The sequence below is a fragment of the Vicia villosa genome, linkage group LG3 (genome assembly GCF_029867415.1).
Source record: "Vicia villosa cultivar HV-30 ecotype Madison, WI linkage group LG3, Vvil1.0, whole genome shotgun sequence".
Lineage (NCBI taxonomy): Eukaryota > Viridiplantae > Streptophyta > Magnoliopsida > Fabales > Fabaceae > Vicia > Vicia villosa.
The window spans coordinates 218,476,411-218,503,696 of record NC_081182.1 but is presented as its reverse complement, the minus strand read 5'-3'; the positions used below and the strand labels follow the sequence as shown (position 1 = coordinate 218,503,696).

The following is a 27,286-nucleotide window of genomic DNA, read 5'->3' as shown; positions in this document are numbered from 1 at the left end:
TCAAAGTTAATAAAATAAGGTGAAGAAAACTAGTGGTAAAAAATTGGAAATGGCCCTTTGGAGGTTTGAACCCATGCCCTCACATTCATAGCTTAAAACCTAAGCCACTGGGCTAGCGCTATATGTTGATCATAAGGCCCAATCAGTTAACAAAATATCAAAACAAGTGAGCAATAGAGAAAATGAAAATAAAATGATCAAAAGTGTAAAAGAGGTGGCTCGAACCCACACCCAAACACACTAAAGCCTTAACACACACACACGCTTTCCATTTGTACCATACGATGTAATTAGTTTAGAAACACAAACCAATCAATATATTATAAAGTTCGCACTGAAATTCAAATTCAAACAAACTCAGCAACTTCATCTTCTTTGTGATGCAAGAGCAACAACTTCAATGGCTAGATTTTCAAACTTGTTCAAATCTCAATCAATTTTAGCAAAACAAAAGTGCAAAATGCTCAGATTTGAAACACGAATCCAACCACATGATTAGCAATAATTAATTCCAACCCTAGATCATGAATTTCTGGGAAACTCGTATGAACCCTAAAAATAGTTTTTCAAATTAAATCCTTAAAACTCAAAATTAAGCCATAAAACCTTTGGGATATTGATCCTCACATCTTTCTGAGTAGATTGATAACAAGAAATGATCAGAATGATGCCTAAATGAGTAAGCTTGAGTTTGAGTTTTGTACCTCTGAAAAATGGAGGTCTACCCAAACCTGGAGGTGTTACAGAACTCCTTTTTTGACCTGGATAGCTTCCTTGTATTATAGGGAAGCTAAATGAATGCTTAATTGCTCCTCAAGACCTCTAGAACATGAAGATCGACTGTACCTACAAAATGGAGAAATTCAAAGTGCAACAATGGCTTCCAAGTGTTACAGTGGTTAGTGAATGATCTGAACAGCTTCTATATGATATATGGAAGGTGTTTGGATGATTTGTTTGAGCAATGTGCTTATGGAATGAAGTTTGGAAGCTTTAATAGAGGTATGAAGGTGATTCTGAGTTTGAGGTTTTTGGGAAGTGTTTGGAAATGATCAACATCTTCTATATAGTGTATAGAGGGTGTTAGAAAGGTTGGTTTCTACCCTGAATTTCTCTAACTCAAAATTGCTATGAAAATGCAAATGACACAAAAAATAGACTTTTGAATGAAGAATGACTTTGGGATTTCTTGTGTGTTTGACCTAGGGAGTGAGGCCCTCTATTTATAGGCATGAATTATGGTTTGTGGAGGGAAAAATTCTCGTCCATTTGGGCTCCCATGTGATACTTGTACCATCTTGCTGGTTTGTGAAGAAATGAGAAAGTTATGGTTCCCATGGTGAAGTACAATGCTTTAAGCATGATTGGAGAGATTGGTCTGCAGCTTAGAATGTTACTTATTGTGTTTGTAATGCTTTTGGTGCAGAAGAGACATGGGAGAGGCTCAAGGAGAGTTGACGTAGTGTATAAAGCTTCTTTTTCAAAATGGAAGTCACCACTTTAGTCTTGAAATGGAATGGATTTTGGACAAAGCTTGAAACACTTGGGTAATAGCTCAAAAGAATGTGTAATATTCTGATTATGTCCTCTTAAAAAAGTTAGAAGACCTGTCTTGGCTTGATTCTTGAAGATTTGGATAAGCTTGCAAGTTGATTCTTCAAAGTTCTTCATGAAAATAGCTTGAATTCAAGTGACATGGAACTCTCTTTGCAAAATCATATCTCATAGCTCAAGCCATGGAATTTCATGCTAATGGTATTTTTGGAAACTCCTGGTGTGTCCCCTGAAGATATATCATATTCAATGATATGTGGAGGGTAATATCAATTGACTTATTAAATTAGCCTAAGATACTCGAGGTTTGACCCAAGCCCACTCATAAAGTCATTTACAATAAGTTTGTTGATGAGAGATCAGAAGGAAGCAATTTATTTGTGATATCTTCTCTAGAAGACCAACCAGAGGTCTTTGTTTTGTTTTCTTGTTTTTGCTATCTTCTCTGGTGAAAACTTCGGTTTTCTTGTTTTTGTTTTGTTTAGTGAAAGATTAAAATCATTGTTTAAGTAAAAGAAGAGATAAACGAGAAAGATGTCTGAACATCCTTGAAAAACTGAGGAGGAAAGAGGAGATTTTCATCAACCTGAACACTAACAACTCAAAGCTTTATCCAACACAAATCTAAAATGATATTCCCTTCTGTTGATGTTGATTACTCAAATGCTAATACCCAAGATCTTCAATGATCTTGATCCAACAAACTTGCTAGGCAAAGGTAGTAAATTGAAGAATTTATTACTTTGATTTGAATCACGTGTTTGTGTATGTAATTTGAGTCATACAAAGTATGAGTCGAATAACAGTTCATTCTTTTAAAAAGTAAACTTTGATTTGAATCAAATAAAATGTGAGTCGAGTCAATAAGTATTGTGATTAGAATCACACATTTTCCTAATTCAAATTCAGGGAGGCAGAGCCAAATTTTGAACTTCGAATAATCAACTTTATTTGAATTATAACATTTTTTATTCAAATCAAGCTTCACAAAACCTTGATTTAAATATTCTAACTTATGTTTCAAGCTATAGTTGATATTTTGACTTATATCAAATTGCAATGGTTAGAAACACATTATCATGGGTCCAAATCCAATAAATTAAATGTAAAGGTGTCGCAAGGTACATATCTAAACAAATGAAATGATCAGCTTACAAACAAATTATAAATATGTGATAAATAAAACTACACACACTAATCAAATTTAGATAGAACATCAAAATAAAATGATACCTAATGCAATGCAATTTCAAATACAATCATAAAAAATTTCTCTACACCTTAACAAAGATTATTGAATAAAATTGGTGAACTTTACGATGCTTTAGAGGCATTAATCGATGGCATTAATAATCGCAACGGGGAACAATGGCATTTTCTAGGGGATTCTCGATCCTCAAATTCCTTGAAGGAAAAGCATTAATCCATAAAACATGATTATGACAAATAGAAATAAAAATGTTCATGACTTTATACCTTGAATAACATAGAGTTAAATATGTTTTTAGTCACTATAAATATGCGATCATGCATTTTTAGTCCCTATAAAATTTTCCTTCAATGAATGGTCCTTCTAAAATTTTTATGCATGTAATTTCTGTCAAACTCATGTGTATTTTAGAATGATTATTTTGCAGACATATTCATAATTTTTTAAAAAGTTTCTGGAAAAAAAAAAGAATTCAAAATTTAATTTCTAAGGTGAGATTTTTATTACTTTTATCATTATTTTTTAAAATTTGAAAAATTCATATTTAATTCTTCTCGTTTTAAAAATTCTAAAACTTGGTAAATAAATATTTTACAGTATTCTAAACATATATATAAAAAATTATTCAAAAATTTAAAAATTAAAGGGTAATTAATCAGTTTTTAAAATTTTAGAAAATAGGAGGGACTGAAATTACATGCATAAAAATTTTAGAAGGACCATTCATTGAAGAAAATTTTTATAGAGACTAAAAATGCAGGATCGCATATTTATAGGGACTAAAAACGTATTTAACCCAATAACCTATAATGTTGAGAGAAACATGTTGAGATTGTCACAAAAAGAGTTTTAAACAAACACAAATTTAAGTTAGAATTTGTGAAACACATTTTACATATCTAGTATAATATTAAACTGTTTGATTTATGTTCAATGTATTTCAACATCACGACAACAGTTGCATCATACATATGTAATTATATAGAAAACTAATGAAATTTTTTTAACAGAATTGCAGCTATCGAACAATGAGTTAAAGAATCTCACACTAATTGAGATTGAGAACATGATGCAATCGAATCGAAGAAGTTTGCATGAATCTAAATGTATGCCGTATCCAGATTCATACGTCACAAAACATGTTGGCAATAGGCTTATTTATGACGAACTTAATTACAATGATGATACCGAGAAACAGAAATTCCAAGAACTTTTTCATGCCCTTACATGTGATTTATTTTCTTTATACTATGAATTACAAAAATGATTTTTATTGTCCTTGCACTTATAATTCTTGGTTTGTATTTTATAGATGAACAACGTTTGATATTTGAGAAAATCATGGATGTTGTTAACAAACAGAGTGGAGGAGTATTTTTCTTGCATGGTTACGGAGGGACTGGTAAAACTTTCATGTGGAGAACACTATCAAGTGCACTTCGTTCTCAAAAAAAATTGTTCTTACTCTTGCTTCAAGTGGGATAGCTTCGTTATTATTGCCGGGTGGAAGAACAACACACTCAAAGTTCAAAATACCTGTGTCAACGCTTGACAACTCAACTTGCAACATCGACAAAGACACTGAACATTCTCAATTATTTGAAGCAACAGATGTGATAATATGGGATGAGGCACCTATGTCTCACAAGAACTGCTTCGAAGCATTGGATAAAACCCTTAAAGATGTAATGAGCAAAAAGGGTGTTAAGAATACTATTTTTGGTGGAAAAGTTATTGTATTTGGAGGAGATTTCAGACAGATTCTTCCTGTTGTTCCAAGAGTTGGGCGTTCTGATATTGTTCATGCATCAATTAGTTCATCTTATGTATGGGATTATTTCCAGGTTTTAACACTATCAAAAAATATGAGACTTCAAGAGGGAAGAGACAACACAAGTTCTAATGAACTAGCGGAATTTTCAAAATGGATTTTAAATGTGGGTGATGGTAAGATTTGTGAACCCAATGATGGTTTGGTTGATATTGAAATTCCTCCAGAGCTATTAATATCAAATTGTGATGATCCTATAAGAGCAATTGTTGAAAACAAATATCCCAATTTGTTTGAAAAATATCAAGATGTTGAATTCTTACAAGGAAAGGTTATTCTTGCTTCAACCAGTGAAGTTGTGGACAAAATCAATCATTATGTATTAGACTTGATACCAGGTACATGTCAGTTATATTTACTGTATTATTACATTCATAATATATATATATTTAAGAACATAGTTTTACTAATTTATTTATGTTTTGCTTTTAAACTTTTTTTAGGAGAAGAGAAAGAGTATTTGAGTTTTGATTCCATTGATAGAACAAATTCAAGTTATACTGAAGCATATGAAGTTCTAACTCCTGAATTTCTCAGTAAATTAAGAACGTCAGGGCTTCCCAATCATAGGATCAAATTGAAGGTTGGTACACCTATTATGCTAATGAGAAATTTGGACCAAGCCGATGGGTTGTGCAACGGAATAAGATTAATTGTTACAAGATTTGAAAATCATGTCATTGAGTCAAAAATCATGTCTGGAAAGAACATAGGTAATATTTTTTACATTCCACGAATGTCTATGTCACCTTCTGATTCACCTTGGCCATTCAAGTTGATTAGAAGACAATTTTCGATTATTGTCTCCTATGCAATGACAATTAATAAGTCACAAGGTCAATCTCTTGATAGTGTTGGATTGTATTTGTCTACTCCTGTGTTTAGCCATGGTCAATTATATGTTGCAATTTCAAGAGTTAAGAGCAAAAGTGAGCTAAAAACCCTAATTCATGACAAGGAGAATGTACCGTGTTCTACTACTACTAATGTTGTGTACAAGGAAGTCTTTCAAGCACTTTGATAGTTGGTAAACTTTATATCTTATACTTTACGATTCAAATTAAAAATCTATTTTGAATTAAAATATATAGTATGTACATTTTCCATGTATTTCAAGAAGTATATAATTTTTCCTATTTGTTCATGCAGACGTGATTCGTTGATAGGACCGACGCTTGCTACAAATATGGAGTTAAATGCGAACATGGTTTACATGAGACATATTTTTAAATACGTTGAATGTAGCGCATTGCAATGTAAAGCTTATTATTAGTTTTACTCATGTTAGCTGTATTGTTTAATTTAACTTTTGAAAAAAATTGTATATCGTTAATTGAATTACATGTTATTAGAAGGACCATTCATTGAAAAAAAAATTATAAAGACTAAAAATGCAGGATTGCATATTTATAGGGACTAAAAACGTATTTAACCCAATAACATATAATGTAGAGAGAAACATGTTGAGATTGTCACAAAAAGAGTTTTAAACAAACACAAATTTAACTTAGAATTTGTGAAACACATTTTACATATCTAGTATAATATCGTTCTGCAAGGACTTATTATTATGATTATTTATTTTTCTTATCTTTTGATTAGTTTAAAGATATCATTTTTGATAGAAGAATTTTTTTATAATTTAAATATGCACAAAATAAATATTGGAATTATGATTATTTATCGCTTTTAGATAGTATAATCTTGGAATTATGAGTCTTTTCTTGTTTTTTTTACACTTCCTGTGTTTATCTTGATGAATATTCACCTCTTTTTTAATATATTATTATTTGTTATTTAAAAAAAAAAAAACTTGACTACTATTAATTATTTCAAATTTTAGTAATATTATATGATTTGTTGACTATTCAAAAACATTTTCATACAAAAAATAACTACATTTATACTTTTTCTGATTCTATTTATGTAAAAAAATTGCTTTTTAGATATTTAAATAATCAATGTAATACAAATCAAATACATTATATATTAAGTAAATTTAAATTGTAAACTTTTTCATATCTATAAGATCAAAAAGAGTATTGAGTATTTATTACAACTTACAAATAAATAATTTTTTATAAAGTTTAAATAATGAATTTTATGCAAAACAGTGCACTTTTCAAGTCTATATAAATGGATGTGATCTTACTCATATAAACCTATTACAAAATATAAAATATAAGGTAAAATTCAACAAAAATGGCTTTTAAAAACTATCAATTTTATCTTTTAGGAGTTTCATGCATTGCTTTGGTCTTAGTTTCAGGTAAGGAGAAAAATTTGCTTTTAATATCTCTGAGTCGTATATTCCATAAACAATTTACTATATTTATATTTGAAAATCAGTCTTAGTTTCAAGATTCTTAGAGGTCCTGTGTATATATTATTGTAGATTAACCATAAAAAAGCAAAAAGATGCTACATTTAACCGTAGTTTAGACGTTATAAATATTTTATGAAGTTCTATTTAACTATGAATTAACTATGATAAATTTGATATTTTGTACCCTAATACGCTTTGTAGCTCATAAAAATTGCCCTATTAAAAATTTACCATCCTTTGTTATATTAATATTTAATATATTCAACAATAAAGTGAACGTTTCTTCGATTAAATAGTGATTACAGTCTGCAAATTATAGTTCAACAAAAAAAATATCAATATTTTATGTTTAATGTAATTATCGGAGTTCGACTCTTAAATTTTTACCATTGTGTATGAAAATTTAATATTTTTTATGTTTACTAGTAATAAAATTATGATTATATTATTTCTATTCAGGATTGGTAACTGGTTTGAAGACTCCAATCGTTGAGCTTCGAAAAGCATCATGTTTTATAGGGGTGCCTGGTAAGTTAAACTCGTGTTGTTTTGAGGATTGTTCTCCAAATTGCAAACAAGACTGTATAAATGCTGGATTTAAATTAGGTGGAGTGTGTTATGAGATAGCTATTGGAAAAAAATGTTGTTGTTATAAGTAATTAGACAAATACTTTTGCAATACATGATTGTGTTATTAAAATAAGGAATCAATAATATCTTTAAGTAATTAAAGAAATGTAATTTAAAGGTTTAATTAATACAATTGAAATTATGGATCAATGACAAATTTTTGTCATCTTTTATATTTAACCAAAATAAATATTTCCATTCGAACCGCTATTTGATGAGATAAAAAATAGAATACGTAAGACGATTAGAGAAAGAATATGAATAAATTGATAATTTATTATAATATTATTTCTAAGATAAAGAGATGCTCTTATCTTCTATTTTCTTCTCGTCTATCAGTGTACCTAAAAAGATGTTGTCGTTCAGGAATTTCTAAATAGTCAACATCACGAATTGTCAAATCATGATAAGATCATCCATAATCTTAACTAGACCCTTCAAGAAAGAAAAAAAATCTTAAAAGGGAAAATTGTTTGATTATGGATGCATAATGTCAGTCAGTCGGCCACTCTTAAAGATAGAGTTACATAATGTTAGTGAGTCGGCCACTCTTAATTAGCCCCTCGATGGCACTCTTCCATTGGATGCAATCATCAGTGTTATGGTCGTGACTTTTATGAAAGTGGCAATACTTCGACTTATCAGTGTGAACTATTTCTCAAACATGGTAAGGAAAGCCAAATTTCGAGCTTCTAAAACTCGATGTTAGGACTATCATGATAGGTATTCTTGTTGGGATTTTAAGAGGGTTTTTTCAAATTTTTATCCTCTTAGCAGAATAATCCCGATGAAAAGATCTTGATTAAATCAATATTCACAAACCAAATACCAAAAAGGATTAAAAAATTACTTCTTGAAACGTAGTTTATCTTTTGGGTAAGAAGTTAGAGTAAAAAGTGTTTAGTGTTTTAATAGTATTTGAAATTATAAAATTTAACTATTGAGTAAAAAATTATTAATGAAAATAATAAAATATAGTACTAACCGAAAGTTTCAAATAATATTTTAGCATTGAAGAGTTTAAACATTCTATACAAAGAAAAATAGAATGTTAGATACACTAAAATATTGAGATCAATTGATTCAATTTTTTTTATTTTTTAAATTTAAAGTGAAATATTTTACTTACAACCTTGATCTAATAGGAAAAATATCAAAATTGTATATTTTATATAAAATTTAGTTTTTAATGATGTAAATAATTGTCAAAACAATTAAATTTTATTATACTGTTTTATGTGTGTATATATATATATATATATATATATATATATATATATATATATATATATATATATATATATATATATATATATAAAGTTATACGAAATAATATATATAATATTGTAAAAATAATGTTATACAAAAGAACAACAACAAAAGTAATAATTATGTTCTTTCATATAATAGATAATCTCTATAATAATATTGCTCACTCATCTAAATAAAAGTTATTTTTTGGCAATTAAAAATTCTATTATATAATTAATGGTGACTCAACCAATCTTTATCCTCCGACAAAATATGTGATTCAACTTAAAAAAAAATAATAATAATTCTAATTGACCAAATCTCCTATATAATATATCATTAAGAAAGATAAAGTCAAAAATTTCATACATTTAAAATTTCATTTCTGAGTTTTTATTAATGAATCATGATCAACCTTTGATCAAATGATGAATATAACCTCAAATATTTGATGTTGACCAAAAGTCTTGAAGTTTGACTCTATCTTGACTATAGTTGACTTTTAGGTCAACATAGTCGACTGTGGATCATTTGAGCATTTGAATGAGCAAATCCTTGGAATTGAAGCTTGACTTTTGACATGGAGATACTTTGAACCCTAATAAACCATATGAAATCCATTGGAACCCTTGATACATCTTTTCTCCTTAGAAAATCCAAAACCCTAACTTGGGGACCTTTTGATTAGGAGATAGTGACTTGAGTTTAACCATTGAGCCTTGAGCCCTTGAAGATGAAATGAGATGGGCAAATTTTGGGGTATGACAATATGACTTCAAGAATTGCCTTCGACTAGCTTCCTGCATCCTTGTTGAAGTTGTTCTTGTGTTAGTTCGCGTGCACACATTCCTCACATACTTTGTTTAGAATGTTGATTTATGGTAATCTTGAAACCATATTTCTTCTTTTGAAATCTCTTATGTCTTTAAAGTTGAGATGGCTAAATCGATAGCGCCATATCTATTCATCTCTGCTAGGTGCAGTTGCAAGGCACTTCTTCTCCATCACATTAAGTTCAATTTTGAAAGTTCTATTCTAAGACATATGAGCCTTCAAGATTAACCTTCCACATGAGTGACAGCTCTCATCATCTTGTCTTCAATCGACACATTGTAGTTATTTTCGACCATTTTCCCTATGCTAAGAAAATTGCACTTCATGCCTGGTATGTACAACACTTTGGAAATTACTAACCTTTTGTCATCTTTCCCCATAATCAGAATATCACCAATACAATCAGCTGCTAGAGTATTGTCATTTGCAAATTTCACCGTGTTCTTCATAGAGGGCTTTATGTTGAGAAACCAATCTTTTCTTCCAGACATGTGTGATAAGGATCCTGATTCCAAGTATCATTGGTCGTTGAATCTCTCTTCGTCTCTTGTTGTGACCATCAACATTAGGGATGTCAATTTGCATCTGTTAACAAGGATCCCCGTGGGAGTTATCTGTTCGGAGTTCCGAAGTTGGGGATTTTTTCCTCCGTGGGGACGAGGATGGAGGGAAAAGTTCCCCCGATGTCACTTTGTGGCGGAGATTGGAAAATTATCCTCCGCCCCGCGGATTCTTTGACCCCGAACATATTATTTAAATTTTATATTTTATATATTACTTAATATATAATCATATATATCATTTAACATGTTTTTTTAATAAAAAAATATATTAATGTATTAGAAAATGAAGAGTTATTAGTGGATGGATCATTTTTGTTTTGTTTTATTGTATAATGTATTATTTCACTACTCTAATTACCAAACCCTAGAAAAGTGCATCCAATACATACAATGTACATTTCATATCCTCCTTTTATTTTCTCAACTCTCTGTCTCGTCATTCATCATCTCCTAAGGGGTTATTGTTGTTTTTTCTTATATACTGTGACATTACATCATGGTTGTACAAGGGCATGCATTGTAGCAACAAGTTCGATTGAATATTTATTTTATTTTTTATTAAAAAAATAGAAACAGTCAGTGCTTTTGTATTTTTTTAATTCTAAAAAAGAAAAAAAAAGAAAATATTAGTGTTACAGTTTTGATCAAAAAGTAAAGAAATTTTTTAAGATTTGATATATATGGATCTCTATGGGGATGGGGGAATATTCCCCCGTGGCAGGGATTTGGGCTGGGTACAGGGGAAAAATCAGAGGGTGGTGCGGAGAGCGGGGATGCATCCTCCAAACATTCCTTTCCCCGTTGACATCCATAATCAACATCATCTCTTTCTTCATGGTTTGTATACTTTGCATCACTTTCTTGATTCTTTTGTTTTTCTAGACAATCACTAACATAATGACCATACTTCTAAAAATTGAAACACTAAATGTGACTTTGATTCAAGTTTTCGACCACCACCCATTCATCTACCTACAACACCACCTCTTTGGTTGCTATGATACGAGGGCTTTCTCTAATTCAACCGAATTCCTTTTTGCTGATTTCAACTAGTCGAATTGTTGTAGCCTCCTACACCTTTGTTCTCATTCCAATTTCCTTTGCCTTTCTTTTCTTTTGTTGATTGAGCCTACAGAGTCGCATCACTCTTCGACTTCCGTGCAAATCTTTCAGCCATTCTTTGTTCATGAGATCCAAGCGTCCCTTGAAGCTCTTCCTTTGTCAATATTGACAAATCTTTTGACTCTTCTATGGCTACCACCACGTGGTCGAACTTTGGTGCCAATGACCTCAAGATCTTTTCCACAACTGATCTTGATGCCAACACATTTTCAGATACCTTGATTTGATTCACCAATTCCATAACCCTAGTGAAGAAATCAGTTATGCTTTCACTTTTTCCATCTGAATCAATCCATACGTTATTTTGTGAGTTTGTAATCTCAGCTCTTTCACCTTTTTGCGCCTCCAAAAGACTTTTCGATAATTTCTCAGGCTTCTTTCGCTGATTCAACATCATTCAGCTTCTCAAAATTATCTAGTTCAACATATTGATGAATTATAAAGAGTGTTTTATAATTCTTCTTCTTCAATTCTTTGTGTTCAGCTTTTTCTTCATGCGTTGTGTTTTCTGCATGCAGTGTTACTCCTTCTTTCACAAGATCTCAAAGATCTTGATAACAAAAAAACTATCTTCATCTGCTTGCACCAATTCTCATAATTCTGACCCTTCATAATTGAGTAATTCCTTATCACTACACAATGACAATGAAAGAAACAAGAAATAAAATTTTGAAAGAAAGGTGAATTAGGGTTTGAAAAAATAAGAGGAGGAAGACTAATATTTTCTTCAGAGTTTCTCTCTCACCATAAATTATGGAAAATCTTATTCACTTTGTAAATGCAAAATTCTGTGAATACAAGTGTACATAAAATAGGGGTTACTCCCTCTATTTATAGTTTTAGGTTGCTTTCTCCTTAAGGCAAAGCCCAAAACATAAAAGGTAAAAATACCTAATTTTGCTAACACTATAAAATTAGGCCTAAATCCAAATATCTATCGAGGCAACACTCTTTCGATATTTTGACACACACTAGGGTAGACTATTTCGATAAAACCTTTTTATTGTCGGCAACCTTCTTTTTGTCGAACTACCTACTTCAACACAAGGAATTACAATCTCAACAAATATTAGGATAAGATTAAAATTAAGATAAGATTAAGATTAAAAATAAGATTAAGATGTATTTTTTTTCCTCTTTTATTACTTTTTGGGAATTTTTTATAATTAAGTGGATTTTTTTGTTTGTACTTTGATAATAATTTGAAGATAATGTGCCTCCTTCATTTAACTATATTATTATTTGTTATTTAAAAAAATCATGTCTATTATTAATTATTTGAAATTTTAATAAAATTATAAGTTTGCTGACTACACTAGTACAAAAATGTTAATTTACACCCGTTTTTTATTAAAATTACACCCATTATTTTTAATAAAAATCGGGTGTATATCCACAAGGTGAGAAATGTAACGCATTTACACCCGTTTAAAACCCGTTTAAAACGGGTGTAAATACGTTCGTAATTACTCCCTATTTTAAGAATATCGGGTGTAAATATGTTCTACGTTACACCCTATTTTAACAAAAATCGGGTGTAATTGGGCGTAATTACGTTTTTAATTACACTCTATTTTAATAAAAATCGGGTGTAATTACGTTTTTAATTACACCCTGTTTTAATAAAAATCGGGTGTAATTGGACGTAATTACGTTTTTAATTACACCCTGTTTTAATAAAAATCGGGTGTAATTGAGCATAATTACGTTTTTAATTACACCCTGTTTTAGTAAAAATTGGATGTAATTGGGCATAATTACGTTTTAATTACACCCTATTTTAATAAAAATTGGATGTAATTGGGCATAATTACGTTTTAATTACACCCTATTTTAATAAAAATCGGGTGTAATTGGGCGTAATTACGTTTTAATTACACCCTGTTTTAATTAAAATCAGGTGTAGATGCATTCTTAATTACACCCTATTTTAATAAAAATCGGGTGTAAATACGTCATTTATGAATGAATAATTATATTATATTTAAATCTATTTACACCCTATTTCATATACACCATTTAGTTATATTGCATTTTCAATCATAATATTGCAAATACTATAAAATCATACACATAAAAATCATATTTTAACTAAGTCAAAATATTTTTAATATTAACCAAAAAGTATACAAAATCATGTGCATTCATAATATTTCAAGTACTATAAAATCATACACATAAAAATTATATTTTAACCAAGTCATAACACTTTCTTCATATATAATTTTACGCCATGCTTGACGGTTAGCTTCGGTGTTCTCTAGTCCAATTGAATCCAACCGATTTCTGTTAGGGGTGTCGCGCCACTTCCAACGACCAGTGCATGAGTAATTTTTGTGATTATTTGGAATTGATGCACCTCTGACGAATATGAGTTGGAAACTTCTTCCCATATCCAACTATGTAACTCATGTTCATTGGATTTTGACCCATGATGTAATCCATCTGTTTCATGCCAATATGAAAATCACATTTATTGTTAACCAGTTATTTGAACTTTGACGAACACTTCCGAAATTGTGGCAAAAATATATGATGTGATACTAATAACTATGAATTAAAAGAAAGAATTTATATAACTTGAGTGATTTTTTCACCTGACTAATTGCAGCATAGCAAGCAAGACCCCAGGTTGCTTCCTTGACAGCAAGAGCAGAAGGACCGTTGGGATGCTCACGACAGTACGCCTAATATACAATAGAAACTCGTATGGTTAATAAAATGATCATGACCAGTATTACCAATGCAAGGATACACTTACCATTAATGGTAATACTTATCAGCTACATCAAGGTCAAGAGTATTCAAACTCTTAACAAAATAGCTTGGCCTCAATATAGTCATGGAAAAAATAAAGATCTTGCAAAATATTAAATCTCCTCAGGCTGTAACTACTAATATTGCAGTCCTAGCTCAGGCAAATCAAACCGCAAAATAGAACACTGATATAATCCAACTAAGATTTTGCATCTTCAAAAGCCATATTTCATTTTTCATGAAAGAACGGTATAGCTCGACATCTCGATACCGATAATAATTTTAAAAAAATAAGTAAATTAAATATAATTATTATATGTGTAAGTGTTATATTAATATAAATATAATTATTATAGATGATGCATGTTATATATTGCTATATATGTGATGATATCTTTTAAAGCTTTGGAACTGCCGTTTGCAGTATTATTTTGAATATTTCAACATTTTGGGCTTTGACTAAATTTTATTAAAATTAATATGAAATTAATCATATTTTTAATTGATTTCACAAATAGTTAGAGACGATCTTCAAATCATTGAAAGACACATACATTAGATAAAACATGAATGATGATAATATGATGGAATTAATATTAAAAGAAACTATATGTATACAAATTTACTATTGTTAATTAAGAGGGATCCATAAAAGAATTGAACTAACCATTAGGAATGTAAGAATGTGACGTGTTGCCCCAATAGCAAGGGATTGCACGTGACACCAGTTCTCTTTACCATACCGACTGTATATTATTTTCCATCACCACCTATTGCCTTTTCCACAATACTCCAACCTCAACTTAGCAGCTTGCATTGCACAACCTCACAACCAACCCCATCTCCATCACCATCACACTTCCTCTAACAGAAAACCAAATCCTACTATATGAACATTGCATCCACGCGTACTTCATTCCAGGTGCAGAATCATTTTGTTTTCTAAGTTACTCATTTCTTCAGAAACACATAGCAGAATGCAATTTCCAACTACATCATCAATTCATAATTAGATCAACAATTTGCACCGACGAAAGAAAGACGAAGAAGAAAGATTAACGGTGTCTGTAACGGCCAACACGGAAAAGCAAGCAGTTCACCGTTTATTTCTTTGCACGTGACTGCTTAGCACAAGAGCCTCGTGACTGAAAATGCCTCATAGAGCAACTTACATTTTCCCGCATCATTTTCCAGAGCGAGGATTCGATGAATCATCTAAAAAGCTATTAGATCACGAAAAGGACAAAATCGTCAATTCAATCAAATCTGTAACTGAAAGCGACCTTCAAACCGGTAACCAACTTTCGTCGTCTACTCCTCCGTCAACTAAACACGACGTCGTTTTCTCCTCCGGCAAACACTCTAACTCCGATAAGCTCCGAATTAAGCAAAAACAGATAGCAGCTTTCTGCGACTGGTTTATCGACAAGAAAAGAAATCACTCCGGTTACCAGACTCACCTAAAACAGTTCTAATAATAACAGGGTTGAGGCTATAATCCGATGATCACTAGAAAAGCCCAAGGCAGTAGATGCTATATACAAACTAATAAAAACAAACATATATAATAAACATCAATTCATGTCTCATTTAATAATAACAGGGTTGAGGCTATAATCCGATGATCACTAGAAAAGCGCAAGGCAGTAGAAGCAAATAACTTGAAGTGCAACAAAATAAAGAAACTAGATGAGTCCAAAGCAAGCATGTGTACCTTTCCTGAGATCTTGAACATTTCACCCAACAAAGAAGCCAATAATGAAGACTTGCCTCAACCAACAGTTCCTACAACCGCATACAATACTCCATAGTTAACAGCAGTACAAGAATTTCACAATCCATCCATGCTCCGCTTCACGAAATTGTCGAATTTTGTTAACAAAATACTCTTCCCACGCTTGAATCTTAATCACACGCATATTGTTAAGCAATTTATTTGTTGCCTTCAGTCTCAAATCGCGGCTCGTCATTATCTGAAACTAGAAACCATTACTACTCTTAGTTTAATATGTCGTGAAGAAAAATACTACCGCAGATCCAAGAAATGCTGCAACAGTAGATACACCAATATAGCTATATATAAGAACCAGTGCAGCAGTAACTTGCAATGGCATCAACCATATAGGATGTAACTGCATCATCATATAGAGTTGTTGAGCATCAACAGCCATATGATTCACAATCTGTCCTGTTCCATGAGTTTGTCTTGAAGAACTCGACAATCTTAAACCCTTTTTGTAAACCGAAGTGATTATGCTTGAGCGAATAAGCATACCGAGTTTCTGAAATTGGAAGTTGTATTGATGGGCACTAAGCACTTCAGTTGATTTTGCTACAAAAAGGATCAATATCAAAACAATACCTTCACCAGTAGTACTATCTTTCCTTGATGTGAACTCAATAAAACTATGAATCAACAATGGACCAACATATATAAGACAGAGGTAAAAACTATGAACTCAATAAGCAGTACTATCTTCAAATCATCTAAACCTTCAGCAACCTGCATTCCTTTGCCACCTGCTGATGCAACCACTGTGTTCTGCAACCCCCATACGAAGATTGTCAAAGTTCAAAATTGAAATTTCGGCCACAACATAAGCCTCATTTGTCATAAATACCAAAGATCAGTGTAACCGTATTTGCAATGCAGTTTATAAGCAAGCTGAAAATTGTGTTCTTACCTCAAAAGTGACTCCAGTTGCACAGAAAAAATCTAACTCAAGTGCGACAGTCGGCACAAACACTCTTTCTCTGCACAAATTTCATACAAACCAATCATTATAAACAAGGATAAAAATCAAATCATGTTTCTACTTTTTCTAGAGAGTAATTGGCAGTTGTAGGAGTTGAGGCAGTCTGCACGACTTCACCACAGTTTGAATTATTGAGACTCTCATCCTGTTTCACCCCATGCTAGCTTTCTACATGCTCATACCTTTGTGATGCAATGAAGAGTTACCGTTTTCCACATAGTGCATATGATTCCTAGGAACCATCACTCTAGCTGCACGATCCTCCTTATTTTAGTAAGTAACAAATTTTTTAATCATCACATTCACATTAAACAATTTGAATAGAATTTAATGTCCTCACCATGAATAAAAATTGAGCAAATTTTGGTGATCCAAAGTGTGAAGAATCCTAACTTGCAGAAGAATAAAAAGCGTAATTCGCGAGTTTTTGCAATCAACAACACAATACAACTTAACATCTGATAGAAAACTAAAGAAATTACATGAATGCTATTAATAATTAACTAACAGGAATAATAATAACTCACTTCTGGAAGAACCTTGTTTTTCTGAGATTTACCGACACTTTTAATCGCGAAATACTCAATTGTCTTCTTCTTTCTACCTTTATACACGGTCTGCGAAATCACACAAAAAAAAAGAGTAAAGACCACCTCGAGAACCAAAACCCAAAGTAAAAATCTTTGAGTAATTCGTTGAAACCGTCGAAGCAGAACCATTAGCAACTTTCCTTGAATTTGAAGCGGCAGTAGATGTCCCAGTCGGAGACAAAAACACAATCAGAAGCTCTCTGAATCAATTCATCAAACAGTGAATGAACATTCTTAAGATTAAGAAGCTTCAAAGCCCCTGATCTATCTAGTTTTAGATTTTAGATTTTAGCTCTATCAGAAAAATTTCATCAAACAATCTGATCTATCTAGTTTTAAATTCATCAAATACTTGATAATTCGCTAACCTGTTTAAGATCATCCTCAAAATCATTCAGATTGAAATTTATGTCAGCACCAATTCCCCTGAACTTAATAGCAGAGCTCTGTTATCGAAAACTCCAAGGCAATTCAACAATTCGAAAATGATTTATCCAAAAAATGAAATAGGTTCAACGATTTACCTAGCAGCAACATGAGCTATGATAAATCCAAAGTAAATCTCGATTTTACCGGATTCCTTAGGAGAAGTTTCGAAACGCAACTGATATATCTAGTTCCGGTCAATGAAGACAGCGTTGCGGCAGAAGGAGTGGGGCCGGAGTTGATGATCTAATGAATAATCGATAGGGTTTTAGGTGAAGAACTGTAGAGAAATGAAGGAATCATGTTTTTACGACCAGAAGTTTCCGACGAGATTGCACTCTTGCAGGCAATGATAGATGGGTTTCTAAAGGTACATGCGATTGAGAAATGGGTTTGGAAGAGAAAGGTGCATCAGATTGTGTTTTGAATTTGTTAATGTCTTTACTCTTTAATCTTTAATGTTATTAGGTTCTAAAATTAATAAAGTAGATTATAAAATTTAGACTTTTAATTAAATAGAAAGTGATTTGTAAATGTGTTTAAATTAATATTGTGAGTTATGAAATTAAATAATTATTTTAAGCTAATTAGATTTACACCCGTTTTAAATTTAACGGGAGTAATTGAGATTTGATTATAATAATATTTTTAATTTACACCTTTTTTTTAAAATATAGGGTGTAAATTGTCACATGTTAATCCTAAAAATGATATTTTATTTACAAAATTGCCACCGTATTACTTATTTACACCCGTTTTTAGTAAATCAGGTGTAAATTTTAAAATTATATTGTGCTTTTTATATTAGTGCTATTCAAAATATTTATTAAAACTTTTACATTTAGTATCTATTTAAAACATTTTCGTACATATAATTACAACATTAATATTTTCTCAAGTTCTTTTCATACATTACATATTTAATAAATCTAAAAAATAAATTTTATAAAATACAAATCAGATACATTATATATTGAATAAATCTAAAAAAAGTATTTTCTTTATAAATAACGCCTTAAATAATATTTAGTATTTATTACAAGGACTTGATGTTATAATATTTTAATAACGTCACAGATAAATAATGCCATAGATAATATCTATATTTATTATAAGGACTTGATGTTATAATATTTAGTATTTATAATATATATATATATATATATATATATATATATATATATATATATATATATATATATATATATATATATATATATATATATATATATATATATATATATATATATATAACGCCATAAATAAATAATATTTTAATAAATTTTATTAAATTTAAATAATAAATCTATGCAAAACACTACTCTTTTCAAGTCTATATAACAGGGGGGAGTGATGTTGCTCTCATATAATATTACACAATATATAAAATATAAGGTTAAATTCAATAAAAATGGCTTTTAACAACTATCAATATTATATTTTAGGAGTTTCATGCATAGCTTTGGTTTTAGTTTCAGGTATGGAGAAAATTTTTGCTTTTACTATTCCTAAGTTTTATATTTCATAAACAACTTACTATAATTATAATTGAAAACTTATTATGCTTTGTTATGTTAATATTCATATACTACATATTCAACAATAAAGTTACTATTTCTTAGATTGATAGCGATTATATTGTCTGCAAATCATAGTTCAATAGACAAAACTCAAAATCAATATATTATTAAGTTTAGCACGAAAAATATATATTATTAAGTTGAACATAATTATCATAATTTAATTTTTTTAATGAATTTTTAATAAAAAATTATGATTATGTATTATTTTAATTTAGGATTGGTGACTGGTTTGAAGACTCCAACAGCTGAGCTTGACAAAACATCCTGTTTTATAGGGGTGCCAGGTAAACCAAACATATGTTGTTTTGAGGATTGTACTCCAAACTGCAGTAATGACTGTAAGAAGGCTGGATTTAAATTAGGTGGGGCGTGTCTTGATATAGCTATTGGAGATAAATGTTGTTGTTACAAATAATTAGACAAATACATTTGCGATACTAGTTGTGTTATTAAAATAAGGAATCAATAATATCTTTAACTATGGAGTTTAATTGCAATAAACTCAGTGTAAAAAAATATACATTATCACGGGTGCAGTTACCGTGCATAGATAAAAATCTATGCACCGTGCATAGATTATTATGGACCCTTTGATCATTGGATCAAATTTTAGACATCAATTATTATTACTCAATACTCAATACTCACCACTCAATACTCAATACTCAATACTCAATACTGAATTAAAAACATGATCCAAGGACTTATGTAGGCTTATGCATGGTGCATAAGGAAAATCCTTATGCATATTAGCCAAAGCCCATTATCACTACATCATAATCATTCACTTGTATTTACTAAAAAAATTAAAATAAAAATTAAATATTTTTAACTTATTAACGATTGTGATTAATTGATTTGTAAAACTTTTTTATCCAATCAATGTATTTCAATTAAGTTCTAGAGTAATTAAAAAAATGTAAGTTAAAAGCTTAATTAATACAATTGAAATTAAAAACCATTAGTACTATAAGAGATGTCTTTCATCCAACAGTTAGACATTTTCAGCATAATGATTTTGTAGTTTAAAAATTTATCTTGTTGTTTATTATCTTATTAATGATAAATTTTTGTCATTATTTATATTTATCCAAAATAATTATTTCCATTTGAACTGCTATTTGGTGAGATAAAGAATATAATTCGTAAGCCAGTTAGAGAAAGAACATGAATAACTTGGTGATCTATCAAAATACCATTTCTAGGAGAGAGATGCTCCTATCTTTTATATTCTTCTCGTCTATCGGTATACTTAAAAAGATGTAGTTGCTCAGGAATTTCAAAATAGTCAACACCACAAATTGTCAGATCTTGATAAGACTACTCCTAATCTTAGCTAGACCCCTTAAGAAAGAAAAAATATTGAAAGGGGAAATTGTTAAATCTATTCATTACATTATGTATCTCTATCTATATAGAGATCAAGAACGGAATCCTGAACTAATCCCTACGATTTCATATCCTATTAATCTATATTGAATACCAGATAAGTATGAAAGTAGAAGCGTATCGGAGTTTGCCGTTAGAATCGCTGAAGGTTCACAACTATGCGATATAGAGATCAAGAACGAAATCTTGAACTAATCCCTATGAGTTCATATCCTATGAATCTATATTGAATACAAGATGAGTATGAAAGTAGAAGCGTACCGGAGTTTACCGTTGGAATCGCTGAAGGTTCACAAGTATGCGATCTTTTGATTTGTAGAGTTCCTTAGAGTTTCTTGAATCTCTTTTGATGGGGATGAAGAGAGAATCCTAATAAATTGTGTTTTTCGATTACTCTACAAGTGAGGATCATAAACACATATAAATAACTTTAAGGTTATTTATTAGTTTTCAATATTCTAATGTGGCTCCTCATCTAATTAGATATTGACTTATGGTATATGCACAATAACCTTACTTTTATGACATTTATGTTTTTAGGACCAGACTTAATATTAGTTAAACCACTTTAAATCTTGACTAGTTAAACAATAATCGTAACACCTTAAATGTTACATTTATGATCCAAAACTCTAACAATCTCTCATTGGTCACATATGTAACTTTACATATGTGTTAGACTTTATGAGCTCAAAAAAGTTGCAATTATATACAATAAGGATACTTGAACTCTTGAAGTTAAAACAATGGTGTGCCACTAGAACAACTCTTTTCTCACAAGACACTAAAGCAACTTTGGTGAAAGAAAATATTTATCGATAGAGATAAATTGTAAAAAATTAGGAAAAATCCGAGTTATGGTGTGAAATGAAGTGTGGAGAGACCTCATTTTGTATAGGAAAAAATTTGGTTCAAATAGGAAACAAATATTCATGGGCCAAATTGATGGCCTAATTGACTAGGCTAATCGATTAGGTACATCAAATAATCAATTATTATGGCCCCAAAAGGAATATTTTGTTATAGAGTTGTTAATAATCATTAAGAGTGGTTACCAATTATTTATGGACTCGATTGGGCATCATCTATTCGATTAAGTATATAATGTAATCGATTAGATAACTTGAAAAGATCTCCTGATCAAGCACATTGTCCCTTAATCAACTTTCTAGGCCTTAAAAACATTTTTAGGGGACTTTGTTAAGTAAAGAGAGACTTTGAAAGTATTTTAAGTATGTTTGTGAGTTTCCTTAGTATCTTAGGATTTACTCTCCTACTTTAATTAGACTCTGGTCACTAAGACAGACACAACTAGACGAGCTTTCACACTCCTTCTAGATTGCCTTGCCGCCTTGTCTCATTCCTCTCCTGTGCATGCGACAAAGCTTTCCTTTTCTTTACATCCTTGAAGAAAAGGTGGAGTTTAAATGGCCCGCCTAATATGAGAAGGCTTTCACCTTTTCCCCTCTATCTCTCGGTTACCAAACGAGTGATAAGTTGAGTCCCATCCAAGAAATAGACAAAGCAAAGAGACCTGTATATTTCATAAGCAAAGTGTTCAAAAGCACAGAGACACACTATCAAAAGATTGAGAAATTGGCATTGGTTATTGTCTCTGCGATGAGAAAGATCAGGTCGTACTTCTAGGGCTACACCGTGATCTTAGAAAAAACCAACTATTCCATCTAAAAAGTTTTGAAAATGCCCAACTTGGTTGGAAGAATGGTATCATGGGAGGTAAAGCTCTCAGAATACGAAATCCAGTACATCCCTAGGGAAGCATCAAATCCCAAACCCTAACTGACATCATAGCTAAGCTCAGCTTGCCCATTGACAAAGATCCCCTTTTAGATTTGGAATTATCAATCGATGGCACCTCCAACATCCAAGGAAGTTGTGCAAGAATATTTTTCAAAGGACCTAGTGATATAGTTATTGAGCAGTCACTAATGTTTGGGTTCACTGCCAACAACAATTAGCCATAGTAAAAGGATTTCATCGCTGGTATGATCCTCGCCTTAGAAATGAGAGCTACCAGACTAAAGGCAAAAAATGAGTCCAATTCGTCACCAATCAGGTTTCAAGAAAATATCAGGCTAATAATTCGTTACTATATAATATCTACAGATGGTTGGAAATTATCCTCACGTTTCCTTTCTTTGGAAGTAAAAAACATCCTCCGTGAACAAAACCTCAGGGCGGATCTTTTGTCCAAGCAAGCCACCTCGAAGGTCACATGATTTAATAAGACAATCAAACAAAAGACTCTAGCTTCCACCAGCATTGAAGCAGCAGAAGCATATTCCTTGGAACTCCTCTTTGAACCCATTTGGATGTCGCTCATACTACACTATCTACAATCAAGAAAACTCCCATTAGATGTGGAATAAGCAACAAATATCATTAGGAAAGTTGTCAATTATACCCTACTCTATAAAAAAATTTACAGAATATGGAAGGTTACTCCCATGCCGAGGTGCCTGGGCGAGAAAAGTATGTCTCTAGTACTTGCTGAAGTTCATAAAAGAGCCCGCAACAGGGATATCTGCGGAAATTCCTTCACTCATAATTTATTAAAAGTTGTGTTTCCTTTGTCAAGAAGTGTGATCAATGTTAGAGACATTTGACCTTCATAATGCCCCAGTAGAGCTTCTTGAGTCAATGGCCTCTCCCGGGCTTTTCTATCGGTGGAGCATGGACATCCTGGCCCCGTTCCCCTTGGCCCAGGGTCAATTGAAATTCTTGATAATGGGAGTGTATTACTTCATCAAATGGATAGAAGCGGAGGCACTGACCAAGATCATAATGAAAAGAGTGCAGCGTTTCTATTGGTAATGGATTATGTGTCGATATAGACTCCCCAATGTCATTTCCTCTAACAATGGAACCCATTTCGCAAGCATTGTGGTCATTGACTTTTGTAAAGACTTGTGCATGAAGATGAAATTCGTGTTTGTGATACACACTCAAGCTAATGGTGCGAATAAAGTAATTCTTAAAGGAATAAAGAAGAATCTTGACGATGCCAAAGGCTTCTTAGAGAACTATTCCATGAGAAACTATGTTCATACCATACCACGCCATAGTCCAGTACCAAGGAAATCCCGTTTTCCATGGTCTATTGGATAGATGCAATGTCGCCCTTCAAGATAGAGACATCATCATGGTGAAAAACCTATTTCAATGAAGAGGCAAAAAAGATAGGTCTAAAATGCACGACATATATGATCGATGAATTACGAGAAGTCACCCATGTCTGAAAATTTACTATCAAACACATGGATGCAATTAGATACAACTCCAAGGTAAAGGTGAGAGATATGCAATAGGGAGACCTAGTACCAAAGGAAGTAGTCATACCTACACAATAAGGGAAGTTGCAATCAAACTAGGAAGGGTTGTATCACATATACTTAAAATTTATGTTTAAACGAGTCGTCACCCACTACTTGTTTTATCCTAATGAAAGGATGGGGCAAGTGGGAAACCGTTAAAATAAAAAATCTGGGTAAGTAGGTAAATTAGGCAAAGGGAAGGTGTTAGGCACCCTTTGCCTCCCTTGTACTCAAGAGGGTCCATTTAGCCTTTAGGTTTAAAAAAAGGTTTTTAGGTTTTAATTGTTGTTGTTCGTAAAGATCAACAATTTTGTCGTTGTTCGTCAAGATCAATATTTTTAGTTGTTGTTCATCAAGAACAACAACTTAGGGAGAGTGATTCGGGAATTGTGGAATTTTTTGGATGATTGTTGATATTTGATAAAAAAATATAATTTTTTATAACCATCAGGAATCATCATATGGTTTTAAGAAATAATAAAAAAAAAAAGCAAAATTGAAAGTAAAAGGGAGAGGCCTTGTATTTTAATCATTGTCCAAAAAATAGTAGAAAAGTTTGAAAATAAGAGTGTGTAAAAAAATTAATAATGTGTGATCAGGAATTCGTAGAAAATTGTTGGTGCTAAAATAGGGTGAAGAGAGCCCTATTTATAGATTTAAAATTAGGTTAAAAAACACCAAAATGGAAATTACCAACCCATGACCTCATGCTTGCAACCTCTGCTTCTTTACCAACCGTGTTATCTTATTTATTCAAAATAGAGAGTCAGTTGAAAGTATATGAAAGTCATGTGATATTTCATTAAAAATACAAATAATTTTAGTTAAACTATTTTATATTTTTCAGTAAGCGGAACAAAATAATATCCAAACCAAGTATTTAATAAAAACCCAAAATAAACCAAAGAAATTTATTAAATCTAAAATGTTAGTGTAAATAAACAAAAAAATTTATAAACCAAAAAAATTTATAATCCTCAATTTTAAGATTATTTGACTTTTTAAAACATGGTGGACAAATTTGGGGTATGAAAGTGTATAAATTATAGGAGCAGGAAGGATCAATTCTACCCAGGACTTTGAATGCTCTTCATATTCGATAATATTATAGTTAGAATTATTTGTAACTCTCTAATAAGAATTATTCCCATTTAACTTTGAGAAATTATTTAAGTGTTTTGTTCCCACAAAGGATACTTCCTCTTTAAAATTATTTTTAAAGTTGGACTTCTCCACGAAGGTCTTTGCTGCCCCTCGAGGCGATATGTAACACACTAACTCCAAAAATGCATATTTAAAAAGATCACCCAATTTAAATTGTTAACATCAGCATAGGATGTCACACATTCCTCATAAAAACTTTCTAAATCCAACATAAATATCTCATACTTCATAAAAGCAACATAGTTCCAACATAAGGAAATCAATTCAACAAAACATCAAACAACTGAAAACCCCTCCCAATGTTACACTGTCAGAGCGAAATATGGTAACATTAAGTAAACTCAACAAAAAGATAAATAAAGTAGGCATTTACGCCAATCACTACTATAAAAAGCGCTTCTAACATCGGATGTGAAATGCATTTTACCTCGGAAAAAGAATCGAGGTAACAAAGGGCGTCGTGAAAAATAATGACTTAATACCTCGGTTTTTAAAATACCAAGGTAAATATTTATTATAGCATGGGTTCGAACCTCAATTCATGCACTTTTATTATTTACAAAAACTAGTGTATTTTTTATCTCGGTTTATCATACATATCAAGGGGTCTTTTTTTTAATAAATCTTGTTACAGTGTTTACCATAATATTACCTTTTTTTTAATAACATCCATGAAGATCATATGTTGGATCTTCAATTCCTTGATATTCTGGACAAGATCAAATACTAGGAAACTCTTTCATGAACGGATCTTGCATGTATTTATTTTTGGTGTGAAAATTCTAGTAACTCACGCTCGATGTCTTACTGGATGTTATGACATCCACAATTTCACAGCGCAGATAATTGAAACAAAAACACATAAAAATAATTAAAAAAAACACAGAATTGTTTACCCAGTTCGGTTTAAACAACCTACTCTAGGGGCTACTAAGTCATGGAGGGAATCCAATATAAGCAAAATTAATTCGGAGTTAAACTCCCCCGTTTACAACTCCTCACTTAAAACCTACCCAATGCAATTCCAGTCTATTCCTAGACCTGAGTATCTCCACTCACCCCCCTCAATCACAATAGTGATTACAAATAAACATTACATAAATTCAGAGATAAGACACACTTCAAAAACACACCTTGATATGCTTAAAAGCTTCAATCAAGAGACATACCCTCGTGCTTAAAAGCTTAGAGTGGCAATTAACACAAACAACCTTTTCCAATGCAATCATCAAAAACAATTGCTTGGAGTACAAGAGACAGCTACAGAACTATGGTTCTTCACAATTAACACACTCTCTCTCTCTATGCGTTCCAAATTAGGATTGCAGACTTTTTATATGCAGCTCTTGGGCCTTGGGCTTTTTTAGAAACAAATTAGGGTTAACCAAGTTAACCTAATTTACACGTCATCTGGTTGTTACAGAATGTGTTGTCAGCAAAATATTCTAGATGAAATATTCAGCATATAATAAAAGGTTTCCTAAACTGTTGATTGAGAGAAATCAGGAAACACAATTAATAAAATATAACAGCTCCTGCTGTCACCCAAGGATGTCATGTCATTGGTCATGATATTCACTATAGAACCTATATTAGCTTAACACATATACAACATGCATAACAAAATATCAAACATGTCATGACATTAGTCAAGATATTAAATACTCAGGTATGTTTTACCACAAATGCAGCCAACATGAAAACAAGTTCAATCTCCCCCTTTGGCAATTTTTTTGCTAAAACAACCTGTCACACCATATCTGAGAAACACTTCAGCAGAAACAAAGCAACCAAAACACAATCAGAGCAAGCTAATACAATACAGACAACATACACCACCAGTATGCACACATTGCTCAAACATATCAAAACCACACACCACAAGAGCAGCACAAGCACAAACAAATCAACACAAAAATAATAAGTACTGCAGATTTTTTAATCACACAACAACCATACTTGTTG

General features: G+C 31.4%; 1 protein-coding gene and 3 long non-coding RNA genes across 6 annotated transcripts; 1 reads left to right on the top strand and 3 right to left on the bottom strand.

Moving 5' to 3' along the window:
- Nucleotides 1-926: 926 nt before the first annotated feature.
- Nucleotides 927-5,616, top strand: LOC131659972 (uncharacterized). The gene is made up of 5 exons (XM_058929078.1): nucleotides 927-1,002; nucleotides 3,775-3,993; nucleotides 4,077-4,166; nucleotides 4,250-4,933; nucleotides 5,039-5,616. Exons 1-5 carry the CDS (start codon nucleotides 927-929, stop codon nucleotides 5,614-5,616), a joined length of 1,647 nt encoding a protein of 548 aa, XP_058785061.1.
- Nucleotides 5,617-13,466: 7,850 nt separating this feature from the next.
- Nucleotides 13,467-15,488, bottom strand: LOC131657431 (uncharacterized). The gene is made up of 3 exons (XR_009300661.1): nucleotides 14,746-15,488; nucleotides 13,919-14,008; nucleotides 13,467-13,766 (listed from the first exon to the last, which is right to left on the bottom strand). It is a non-coding gene; the product is annotated as an uncharacterized LOC131657431 (long non-coding RNA).
- Nucleotides 15,489-15,835: 347 nt separating this feature from the next.
- LOC131657430 (uncharacterized) lies at nucleotides 15,836-17,431 on the bottom strand. 3 transcript variants are annotated; one of them, XR_009300660.1, is made up of 4 exons: nucleotides 17,362-17,431; nucleotides 17,175-17,222; nucleotides 16,763-17,085; nucleotides 15,836-16,620 (listed from the first exon to the last, which is right to left on the bottom strand). It is a non-coding gene; the product is annotated as an uncharacterized LOC131657430 (long non-coding RNA). The 3 variants fall into 3 exon arrangements; XR_009300659.1 differs by having other exon boundaries at nucleotides 16,763-17,098; nucleotides 17,362-17,426; XR_009300658.1 differs by having other exon boundaries at nucleotides 17,175-17,425.
- Nucleotides 17,432-17,443: 12 nt separating this feature from the next.
- LOC131657429 (uncharacterized) lies at nucleotides 17,444-18,227 on the bottom strand. The gene is made up of 3 exons (XR_009300657.1): nucleotides 17,949-18,227; nucleotides 17,793-17,850; nucleotides 17,444-17,624 (listed from the first exon to the last, which is right to left on the bottom strand). It is a non-coding gene; the product is annotated as an uncharacterized LOC131657429 (long non-coding RNA).
- Between the last annotated feature and the right edge of the window lie 9,059 nt (nucleotides 18,228-27,286).

Bases quoted from the DNA above. Each gene is read 5' to 3' on its own strand.
- LOC131659972 (XM_058929078.1), top strand. From the start codon at position 927: ATGATATATGGAAGGTGTTTGGATGATTTGTTTGAGCAATGTGCTTAT. The intron at 1,003-3,774 runs GTATGAAGGTGA...TTTTTTTAACAG, and splicing joins GTTTGGAAGCTTTAATAGAG to AATTGCAGCTATCGAACAAT. The intron at 4,167-4,249 runs GTAAAACTTTCA...CAAGTGGGATAG, and splicing joins GCATGGTTACGGAGGGACTG to CTTCGTTATTATTGCCGGGT.